The sequence below is a fragment of the Alternaria novae-zelandiae genome (genome assembly GCF_023758075.1).
Source record: "Alternaria novae-zelandiae strain BMP 2774 chromosome Unknown scaffold_12, whole genome shotgun sequence".
NCBI lineage: Eukaryota > Fungi > Ascomycota > Dothideomycetes > Pleosporales > Pleosporaceae > Alternaria > Alternaria novae-zelandiae.
Genome location: NW_026056972.1, coordinates 758,474 through 769,968, shown reverse-complemented (window position 1 = coordinate 769,968; position 11,495 = coordinate 758,474). Strand labels below are relative to the sequence as shown.

Below are 11,495 nucleotides of genomic sequence, written 5' to 3'. Positions count from 1 at the left end.
CGCCCTCCTCCGATTCTCTATTGACTGCAGCGACGGAAGAACAGAGAGGCAGGCGCGACAGGTGGGATATTTCGCCAAGCAGATACACTATATCAGGCTTAGCGCATCACGTAAGGAAGGTGCAAACCTTGGAATTACAAATACGTTGAGCACGGCAAGCGCAATTAAAGAAGGATATTAACAGCTAAAACTTTGCAGTTAAAATTAGACTGACTGCAATCTCAGTCAACAGGTTGCTGCATGTACAAACGTACATTCTTGAATCTGTTCAAGCAAGTCCTCATGGACATGGTATCCTCCAAACCATAGCTCTGACCTGTAGAGCAATATTTTAAACGCCGGAAAATGCAATGAAACAACGCCAGTATACGTGAATGGAAATCATGCTCGTCGTTTGCCGATACGGCCGGGGCCGCTGGGACGTCCACCATTGGGCTTCAGTGCGCCCTTGCCTCGCGAGGTAGGGAAGGAGACCTTGTTCTGGGGCTTGCGTCGCAGTTGTTTCCGGGTCTGGCTCTTGTCCTTGGTCTTGCGCGAGCTCGAGCTCTTCGCAGAGGTGGCGGTGCCGTCGACGTCCATATCTAGCAAGTCAAAGTTAGCCCTTGATTCTCACTCTACCAGTGCGGAGGAAGCGGGTCAAAGGCGAATTTGAGATGGCCGTCATCGGTGAAGCCCAGGATGTCTGAACACAGGCCTAGGTGGAAACACAGATTCCCAAGCTCACAGTCCTCTTCTGCGGGATCGGATAGGGAGCGTGGTATGGGGACAGTAAGCAGAGACGAACCTTTGGGCAAGTCCTCCTTGGCGGCATCGTCGGTGGTGTTGGCTGGGACATGATTAGAAGGTGCATATGGCGGGAGACGGCTGGGCGACTCACTTTCTTCGGTCTCCATCTCAGTCCTCTCGGGCTTGGGCTGGGCAATCGTCTCGAGAAGTTTGGCGTGCAGGCGCTCGGCGCGTGCCTGCTCGACGGGGCCGAAAACTCGGGCGCGCAGCTTGGTGCGGTTCGCCTTTTTGCTGCTTGCGCGTGCGCCTTTGGCCATTGTGTAGAGAGAGTGACGGGGAATGTGTGGGTGAATGGGTGTTTGGGCGTGTGTCTTGGTCACGTCGGCGGCGGCTGGTGGGGAAAAGTTCGAGGAATTTTGGTGGCAAGGCGTTTGGCGTATCAAGCCAGGCCGGCCCGTGCCCTGGTCGCGTTCTTCGCCTAGTTGCAGGTGACGCTGACTTCGGTATATCCCAGCTGGAGATGCGCTCGCCGCGAGAGCCGCCGCCTACCTCGACGGCCGAATACTAGAAAAGTCGCATTGCGGCCTCTGCTCGCCTGTTTGCTGCTCCGCGACTGTCCCGCCCGCCTGTCCTGCTCGCTCTGCATTGCCGCCGGGGGCTTGGGGAAGTTGCGACCAACGCCCGTCCGACTCGACTGCACCTCAGATAGCCGGATATCGCCCTTCGCTGCCTTCACCTCGCCCTACGTCACCCGCCCGAGAGAGAGTGCCTGAGATAGCCCGCCCCAGATGCCTTCGCGAGCAAAACTGAACCGGTAGCCCTTGACCTCCCTCTCCAACATCGCGAGCCTCTCCACCGCGACGGCACAAAACCATGGCGTCGAGCATGCAGCAGATGGCTGCCACCATCACCGAGCGCTCCAAGACACTCATCAACAACGACCTCAAAAAGATTCTCAAAGAGGAGGGCACCTCGCAGACGGGCAACAAGGCCGCACTGCAAGCGCGCGTCATTGGCCGTAGGTATCTCCGCTCCCCAGCAACACGGCTTGCTGTCGCCGCTCACCTGCTAACTTCACCCTCCCCAGTCATCGCCAATGCCGTTGCTAGGAGCGACACCGACCTGCTGCGGCGACTGCAATACCGCGTGCAACACCACGGCGAAGCGCCTCCACCAGCCACGAGCAGTCCCGTCGCCTCCTCGTACTCGCAGCCCCCTCCGCCCATCGCAAACGGGTACAGCATGGCCAACGGCTACCAAAGCAACGGCGCATACCAGCCATACCAACAGCCCCAGCAGCCACCCATGCCGCCACGCCCGACCTATTTCTTCAAGGAGAGCCCTTTCTTCGAGATTCGCGAGCTGATACTGAGTAACATGTCTCTGGACGCTTCGCCGACCCACCGTGCCACCATATCGCGTAACCTCACCCTCAACGAAAGCCAGTCCGGACGCCTAAAGACAGACCCATCTTTGCGCCTGCTGCTCTTCTCTGCGCTCGAACAGCCATTGGCGCCCTTCTCGCGTCTCGATATCGCATTCCCATCTCAAATTGAGGTCAAGGTCAACGACGACGAGGTAAAGGCCAACTACAAGGGTTTGAAGAACAAGCCAGGCTCTACGCGCCCCGCCGACATTACCGACTTCGTCCGCACCAAGGTCGCCAACCAGCGCAACAGCATCCTCATCACCTACGCCCTGACCCAGAAGGCAAGTCGGTCGGAGGTTTCTTATCCCATCAGCTCCCCAAAGGTGACTCTGAGCTAACTCCCAATGCAGAAGTACAACCTCTTCGTCTACTTGGTCAGGAAGTACTCGGTCGACGAGCTCACACAGCGCATCAAGAAGCGCCACGTCATCACGAGGCAGTCTGTGCTCAATGAGAGTATGTAGTGGCCTTCGGCAGCTAACGTCTCTCACATGACTAATGTTGTAACAGTGATGAAAAAGGCCAATGACCCCGACATCGAAGTTGGCTCCAGCGTCATGTCGCTCAAGGACCCAATCTCTACCCTGCGCATTGTCACCCCATGCAGGTCGACTGTGTGCACACACAATCAATGCTTTGACGCCGACTCATTTCTGCAGCTCCAGGAGCAAGCTCCCACATGGACATGCCCAATATGCAGCAAGACCATATCATACGAAGGCTTGGCCGTCGACCAGTATGTTGAGGAAATCCTCAACAAGGCCCAGAACACGGACCAGGTCACCATCCAGCCAAGCGGACAATGGTCGACCGAAAAGGATGAGAAGCCCAAACAAAACGGGCACAATGGGCATCATGACGATAGTGATGATGACCTCATCGAGATACCAGATTACCGTATACAGGCCATCAAGACCGAAGCTGCGCCGACACCCACTTCGCTCAGCACCCCTCCACTGCCATCTCGCGAGACATCCACAGCCCCTCGGTCTGGCCAGAAGAGAAAATCCGAAGTAGTGGATCTGACCTTGAGCGATGATGATGAGCCAGTAAGACCAACGAAAAAGGTAGCGTACACTACCCCCAATAGCCTTCCTGATCCGCCCCGTCGGTATCATTTACCTCCCCTCGGCAGTCACTCTGCCCATAGTCGTCCACTGCCACCAACCTACCATAGTGGGTCTGCCAGCATGCGTTCTGATTACTCCCGGCCTCCATCTACACCTCCACCACGCCATGGGTATCAATCCTATTGACCAGCACAGCCTGCTTCGCGGCCTAGCTATCCTGGACAGGGTACTTCCTCCTACCCTACCTACCTGGGCTCTTCTTCCCCTTAATTACATGTTGCGCGTTCTTGTTGTATCTTCCACTCATGTATGAGTATTGTTCATCCGCTAATACCACCTCGGGATCGCAGGGCAGAATAACGGGGACCAGACGAGGTAGCACATCATCCACTTAGGCCGTTCACAATATTGCGGACCGTTGCGCCACGTGGCGGGCATCCTGCGTAGGCTGATGAAGTGAAGCTCTCTACATCATACACTCATCTCTTTCCTAATTTGTCAAGGAAACTTAGCGCGAGGCGTTTGGGGGAGGCTGCATTTCATGACCATCTATCTACGGCGTAAAACACTGGTTGGGGGCATTGAGGATACCACCGCTTGGGATACTTGCATGCATTTCGGGAGCTTATACCAGCGACCTTCTGCAATGACGAAAGGAGCAGAAGTCGCGTGCGGAAGGACGGAGAAAGGAGGTGGCGGTTCATGTACGATCGTGTAGCAGTGACGCCTTTTGGCTTCGGCCATACTAGACAGTTACCAGTATTACCGTGGGTGCTGTCAGCAGTTTCCACTTTCCTCTATTTGCGCTTACGTATCATACACCCCCACGTACTCAGTCCAGCGGTTCCGGCAAAACACAAACAACATCCTCCTCTTCCCCGTCATCCCCAACCCTCTGCCTCACCTCCCTACTCTCCAACTCCACATCATCCACATCCGGCTCCTCCCCCAAGCCATCCACCACCACCTCACCCTTGTCCTCAACCTTCCTCCTAACCTGCGTATCAAACAACGCACCCTTATCAAACAGCCTATCCGACTTGACCCCTCCCTTCCTCTTCACTTTAACCTCCCTTATCCTATACGCAAAAACAAAGTCCTCCGCCCTCGTACTCTGCTCGCTCGTCCCGCTCTTCCTCTTCCAATTCCCCTCCGGTCCCACCGAAATCGGTACGCCAGACCACGCTGTCGCATCCACACCCGCATGCACATAGACACCTTTTTCCTGGAGCCGTTCCCTGGAAAGCGTAGTTGACGACGCTATCATAACACCGGTTATGATGTAGATCTTCTCTCTAAACCGGTGCTGAGTGATGTAATCCCTGACATCCTCATGCCTCACCACGTCTTCCAGAAACGCAGGACTGGGCCGGAAAGTCTGCGTTGTCATTTTTTCGACTTGCCAGGTTTGCTGAGTGGACTTGTCGTGGCTGATGCTTAGGTCTAGGCTCGCGCCCAGCACGACTTCGAGGAAGGAGGTCCAGATACCGAAGGTGGATGAAGAGGATTTGCTGTATGTGCCGCTCCAGTTGTGTTCGGTGAAGGTGCTTGTGTCGGTTTGTGGTGGGAGGGAGGGCAGGTGCAGGGGCTCGTCGGGTTGGGAGGGGGAGGGGATGATGGCGCCGAGGCGGATGGGACCGTCGGGGGGACTTGGACGTGGTGGGGTGAGGAAGTATGTAGGTTTGGGGGTGGGCATGTTTTGTGCGATGGTGAGAGAGAGGGAGTGCTGTTGTGATGTAGTGACGATTGGAGGATGTGGTGACGCTGTGGCAGACTGAGTGTGCGATGGTAATCCGGCCGGCGCCATATATATAGTGAGGCGCTAGTTGCAGAAGTACTAGACATGAGTCGAAGCATGCATGGTAATGCAGGGTTGCGTGTGGATGCATGACGAGCGGGGCTGAGTAATGCAGCCAACAGTCCAATCCTGATGGGCTCACTGCATCGAGCAGTGTGCACCCAGTAAACTCATGTTGGGCACCAAGGTATCGAGACTGATATCTCACTGATCATATCTTCATGAACAGAATCTTCGGCATACCTTGCGTGCGCGGCGGGACAGGCTGTGTTGGCTTAGCATTCGCATTCAAAATTTGAGAGGGGGACACTTACCCTTTCTTGATGATCATCGAGGGAACTCGGCAAGGACTCAAGCTCTACTCGATCGTGTCTCGGAGGTCGTGGTATCCCGCCAGTTCTCGGCACTACCAAGGCATGGTTCCCACCATGTGTTGTGTTGAAAGCTGCTGCTGGTCTACGCGTCTGTCTTGTGGCTCGGGATGGTTCATAAAGAGTATGATGAGGCTGCTGATCAGCTGGGTGATGTGTCGGAGCAGCTTGGTGAGTTGTTGGAGGGATCGTTGGAGGTGCCACTGGCTGATGGTAATGAAGAGGGACCCGAGGATGGTTTGGATGATGTGCTGAGCTAGGTGGTAGGCCGGGTGCTGGACGGACCGGTAACGTTGCCGCTGGACCTAGACCACGGGTACTGAATGGTGGTCTAGTTTGAGCAGCAGGTGGTGGAACTGGTAGCGGGGCTCTTGGGGATGACGGTGGGCTTGTTGTAGAAGAGCTTTTATCACTACCTGTATTACTACCCTTACCACCACGACCACGGCCGCAGCAACAGCACCATGTCAGGAATATTAGAATCAGTAGACCAAGAAAAGCTCCCACAAAAGCTCCTCCAATAACTTCGCTAGATGGTCGCGCAAGAGTAGGGCTTACGGGACCAGTCTCTTCGACGGTCGCTGCAGTGGGGGTCCAGCGGCGAGCAGCGGCTGGGAACGCTTCAGGTATACGAACGACGTGCGACGGTGATTGATCTGAGCAATCCGGTGGCGGTGCTGTCAACCATGACTGTATTCGAGGCGCAAGCTTCAGGACAGGCATGTGGGAAGTCTAGTTCGCATCGTGACAAAGGTCGAAACTACACAGCCTGCTCAAGGTGCAAAGATGCGCCGAAATGAGAAGGCTGGCTGCTATCGAAACACGGCTGCGCCGAAAATGGAGGCGGGGGGTTGTTCGAAACGGTCAGTACACCCGGCGTTACGCTGAACTTCTGCATATCCGCTTGGCCTAGGTTGGGTATGCAGGCGAGCTATCTTTCAGCCCCCACTGCGCCGCAGCCCGGATGACATCGGGAGGCGGCCCGCAGAACTTCGAGATCGATTACACATCGACGACGCGGAACGACCGAAGGAGGGATCCGACCTCTTCTCTATTTTTTGTATGCCAGATTGCCAACACTTTACCGGTACGGCGCGAGGACGGATTTGAGGAGTGGCGAAGGTCCTCCCCTCCTGAGATGACGCTCGATGCCCGAATCAACGAACTCCGTTCTGAAGCTGAAAGCCTTGAGGCTATAGCCAAAAATATAGGTAAGGCTTCTCTCCCAGGTGTCGTCATAGCGTGGGAGAGAGCGACCGATTTGGCCGAACAACACTACGGGAATCTTGATCAAAAGACTTTGGAGATACGTGAACGCCTAGCCGCAAGCCTTATGAAGGCTGGAGACTTCCAGAAGGCGATTGTGTGTGGACTGGAGAACGAGCAACGTACGCTCGAGCGCTACAGACGGGACCGGGGTTCTTCTCGCGAAATTAGCGCCCCGGCACGGGCGTCCAAGGAAAACCACCTGGAGGCTCAAAGACAATTAGCGCGGGCGTACTTAGAGAGCAAAGACTACAAGAATGCGATCAAAAAGTTCCGGGCAGTTGTCGAAGATAACATCATATCGAAGTCGGCGGAACAAAGATGTATGGACCGGGTGGATCTTGCAGCGGCCATGTACGAACTTGGTACAGACCGCGACATTATGGAAGCAATAAATCTGAACATGACGACCTTGCAAAGAGCGGAGGCGAGTCTGGGAAAAGACCACATTGAATCCGTACATGTAAGATACAACCTAGGCAGAGAGTTGAGCGCTCTGAAGAAGTACGGCGACGCCCTGGAGAAATTCAGCGAGGTGATGGAGATCCTCCATTTGAAAAACTGCCAAGCCAGATCATCGCCCGAATACCAACAGTATCTAGAAGACACAGAGGACGCGGTTCGGACCTGTAAAATCAATATCGACCGACAAAACTTGAAAGCAAGTCGGCGGGCTGACGCGGCAGTGGAAGAGAAAAGACGGAGAGAGGAGGTGCTCAAGGCGCAAGTGGCTGAGCAGAAGCGTCTGCATGAGGTTGCTGCGGCAGCAGAGAAAGAGAGAAAGCGAAGAGAAGAACTCCTAAAGTCACAGATAGCTGAGCAAGAACGTTTACAAGAAGCTGCAGACCGAGAAGAACGGGCCAAGGTAAGACAGCAAGCTGCCGCGGCAGCGGAAGAGAGAAGACGGAGAGAAGTGCTCAAGACACAAATAGATGAGCAGAAACGTTTGAAAGAGTCTGCAGACCAGAAAGAGCAGGCTGACTTGATACGAGCGCGCGAGGAAGAAGAGGCGAGAAGGAAGCAGAAGGAAAAGGACAGACGAGCGCGCAGAGCGAAAGAAGAAGAGAAGAAACAAATAGCTGAACAGAAGCGTCTTAGAGAGGTTGCGGACCAAAAAGAGCATGCTGACTTGGTACGAGCGCGCGAGGAAGAGGAGACGAAACGAAAGCAAGACGAGAAAGACATACGAGCGCGCAAAGCAAAGGAAGAAGACAAGAAACAGAAAGAGCCAGGTAGGCAAGCAGCGCGAGATGGAGAAACGGTGGCCAAAAGAAAAGCCAAAGACATACATCAAGCCGAGCAAACCCCAATGCAAGAAGCAAGAGAGAAGAGATGGAAAGGGAAGGAGACAGCGAAGCAACCAGCAGCGGAAAGCTCAAGGACAAGAGAAGAAAAAACCTTGGAGAAGCCGGAGGCATCGAAAGCGGAGAAGAAAGATCGCCGTAATGAGGATCAGAAGAAGAATGCAGACCGGAAAAAGATTGGGGAGGAACCGATGAAGCGTCCGGAAGGAGAAAACACAAGACCGAAAAGTCGTGGGCAAGATACGAATAAGCAGCAAGACAAGAAGACTCCAGACAAGAAAGAAACCCGGGAGCCTTCGGGTACAGACAGAGCAGCGAGACGGGAGTCCGAAAAGAATTCTGGGCCCAAGGCGCAAGCCAAACCACTGGAGAAGCAGCCTCAAGAACCACAAAAGGAGCGTAAAGAGAAAGATGACCATGAGAACGCGGGAAGGAGAAGCCCCAGAAAAGATCCAGCCGATATACCAGTGGCGCAAACCCAGGACCCTTTGGGTGCAGACAGAGAAACGAGACAGGAGACTGTAAAAGGTTCAGCCAAACAACAGGAGAAGCAGCCTCCAGAGTCACAGAAAGATCGTCAAAAGAAAGACGAGCACCGGAAGGTCGAAAAGAAGAGCCCCAAGACGGATCCAGCCGAGATACCGGTGGCGCAACATCCACCTCTACCAACACACAAAGCCCAGAGTGAGGTATTGCCGAACGCGATATCCCGCAAAAGCGAAAGTTCGACTCTTCCCAAGTCTACCACTGCTCTGCCAGCGAAGATTGAGGCGGTCTCAACGCCGGTGAGCGGCGCAAAAGCGAGTCCGACACATCAGGTGAAGTTTTCCCCTGCGATAGAGATCATTGTACACAACCAGAGTTCCTCGAGGGAAGACTCTTCACGTTCGAGTGTGAACCCCAGAAAAAGAGAGACTACAGAAGAGCCATCGTCTAAGCAAACACCACCCGAGATTCACCGTGTGTCCAGGAAAAGTATCCCCCCGGCAAACCCAGCGGGTGAGGAGAACATATTGCAACAGTTGGATGCGCTTGCAAAGGCTCTGAAGGGGCTTGAGGCACATAATGAAGAGCTGGGCAACGCTAGTTCTGCTGTTGAGTGGCAAAGTACAACACTTGGAAAGGAAATGTCCCTTCGAGCAGTGTCACCAGCAGAAGATGCACACCCACAATCGAGCGCGCAGCGCGAGAGTTCGGCTAAGGAGCAGCTGCAGAAATGCAGTAATCGATTTCCAGCACCGGGAGCGCACTCCGAGCAAACCACAGGTCAATCTAGCAGAATAAACAACGAACCTGCGACAGATCAAATAGTTCGCACCTCAATGTCGTGGCTAGGGAGGCAGACCAAACAGATGGTTGACCTGCTGGTTCCAACAGCTTCGCCGCGTGTTCCAATCACGCCCAGAACGATCTCTGAGTCCTTCGTGTCGAGAAAAGAGCCAGAGCAAGGAAGCAGCACTCGTGATGCTGAGATATGGTTCGACACACAATCTCAGCCTCATGTACGATCTGAATCTGTTCCAATCATCCACCAAGAGACGTCCAAGGCCGATGCAAGGGACAGCTTCGTGCCCGGTGGGTGGCATCAAGACTTTGATGATCCCAGCCCTCTTCATGGATTGAGAAAGATCCGTTCCAACGACCAACCAGGCCAGAATGGCTTGCGGGTAGTGCAGACAGAAGACGGAAGACACAGGCGCGCCTCATCCGTAAACACATTGAGAAGAAGTATTTCCGAAATGGGTAGTGCGCCAATCCAAAACTGGAGCGCCCAAGAGTGAGTCCCGAGGTACCCTAAACATCAAACGTCTCGTTAACGATGCATAGTGAAGTCATAGCCGATGGTTGGTTCGAAGACCTACGTGACCATGCCCATGTACTGCTGGACAGGTACAAGGGCGACTCTTATAAGGCGAAGAAGACAGAACGCCGCGTAAAGATCGCTGTACTCGACAGTGGCGTGGCTAAGAGCGCTACCCAGGGCCGAGTTCCGCATCTGATGAAGAGTCCACGAGTGAAATTAGGAAAGCAGCTAGATCCATCTCTGCCCTGGAACCGTGATAGCAAAGGCCATGGTACCCATGCTGTGGGTGTGATCCTCACTGTCTGCCCGTACGCAGACGTGTATGTGTACAGGGTCTGCGAAGGTACCGAAGCAATCGACAGGAAGTACGTAGCGGAGGCCATTAATGACGCTGTCGAGAAGAAGAAGGTCGACATCATCAGTATGAGTCTAGGCTGGAACGAGGACAGCGATTACGAAATTCGAGCGGCGATTAGACGGGCTAGAGCTAGCAATGTTCTACTCTTCGCAGCGAGCTCGAACGAAGGCATCCGAACGAAAGCCGGCATGTCGTATCCAGCTCGAGCTTTGGAAGTTATCGCCGTTGATGCAGCAGATGTTCATGGTAACCCGTCCAAGTTCAATCCTCCACAAGTCAGCCACAAAGCCAGATTTACTGCCTTGGGCGAAGCAGTAAGGTCTGCGTACCCTACACACCTTCCTTCTGAGGATCCACATGAGGGGTGGAAGAGAATGGTAGGAACATCCTGTGCCACTCCTATCGCCGCCGGCATTGCGGGACTAGTACTAGAATTTGCCCGTCAACGACCGCTTTGCTTCGAGCCTGCCATCGAAACCTACCTAAAGTCCGTAGAGGGTATGAGACTGATCTTGACGAAATGCCTATCGCTCAAGTATGCAGACACTTCACCATTCAACCATCTCGATCCAACGATATTATTCCATTGTACCGAAAGATACGATGACGGTGGTAGCTTTTCCGAATCTATGTGTCCGCGGCACAACGCAGCGTACAACATCGTGTCGAGGCTACGCGAAGAGTTCTCGCAGGATATAGGCGACCAGATGCTGATGGAATTGCAGATGGAGCTGCAAAAAGAATGGGCTATAAGCGCTCAGAGTTGATCAGAAGAGAATTGACGTTTGCGGTTTTGTGATCAGTAGAAACCCCGAGAGGGGAGGGGTCCAACGCGTTCAGGACGCGCTAGTGCGCGTCCCGGTGGCCATGGCATGCGTCATCACGTAGGGAAGGTCCTTGTACTACTACCGCGTCTAATTCATGTTCAAACTGAGGGATTCTATTCAATGCACCACCTCAAAACATCCGCCTCTTACAAATCCATATCTGCACATCCCATCAGTGCAGATAACACCGACGCTGTTGCGACCCAATATCATGATGCATGATGCGAAACTGAGTCAGGCACCCGCCGTCGCAGCTACCTACGTGGCACCTCAGAACTGCTCGAGCCAAGATTCCCACTTACAAACACCACAAGCACCGCTGCGTAGCTGACGTAGAATTAGCTTTCGAAAAAGAGATGGAGACCTCTAGACTTACGCCGCCGTGGCTGCGAAGACCTCGGATCGCTTCGCAGCAGTGAAGATACTGACGCTTCCAGCGAACAATAACATAAATACGCCGATCATTATCAGCTTCGTTGTGGGGTTGTCGACATAATACAGGACCAGAATTGCGACGAAGAGCAGGATGACTGCGATGATGA

General features: G+C 54.0%; 4 protein-coding genes across 4 annotated transcripts; 2 read left to right on the top strand and 2 right to left on the bottom strand.

Annotated features, from left to right (window-relative positions):
• Positions 1-381: 381 nt before the first annotated feature.
• J4E88_006371 (uncharacterized protein) lies at positions 382-1,043 on the bottom strand (the record flags this gene model as incomplete). The annotated part of the gene is made up of 3 exons (XM_049399997.1): positions 382-581; positions 785-826; positions 878-1,043. 3 exons carry the CDS (start codon positions 1,041-1,043, stop codon positions 382-384), a joined length of 408 nt encoding a protein of 135 aa, XP_049254308.1.
• A 556-nt stretch (positions 1,044-1,599) lies between these two features.
• Positions 1,600-3,332, top strand: J4E88_006370 (uncharacterized protein; the record flags this gene model as incomplete). The annotated part of the gene is made up of 5 exons (XM_049399996.1): positions 1,600-1,744; positions 1,814-2,451; positions 2,506-2,611; positions 2,666-3,204; positions 3,306-3,332. 5 exons carry the CDS (start codon positions 1,600-1,602, stop codon positions 3,330-3,332), a joined length of 1,455 nt encoding a protein of 484 aa, XP_049254307.1.
• Positions 3,333-4,057: 725 nt separating this feature from the next.
• J4E88_006369 (uncharacterized protein) lies at positions 4,058-4,921 on the bottom strand (the record flags this gene model as incomplete). The annotated part of the gene is made up of 1 exon (XM_049399995.1): positions 4,058-4,921. The coding sequence occupies one exon, from the start codon at positions 4,919-4,921 to the stop codon at positions 4,058-4,060; it is 864 nt and encodes a 287-aa protein (XP_049254306.1).
• Positions 4,922-6,358: 1,437 nt separating this feature from the next.
• J4E88_006368 (uncharacterized protein) lies at positions 6,359-10,893 on the top strand (the record flags this gene model as incomplete). The annotated part of the gene is made up of 2 exons (XM_049399994.1): positions 6,359-9,741; positions 9,792-10,893. The coding sequence occupies 2 exons, from the start codon at positions 6,359-6,361 to the stop codon at positions 10,891-10,893; spliced, it is 4,485 nt and encodes a 1,494-aa protein (XP_049254305.1).
• Positions 10,894-11,495: the final 602 nt, after the last annotated feature.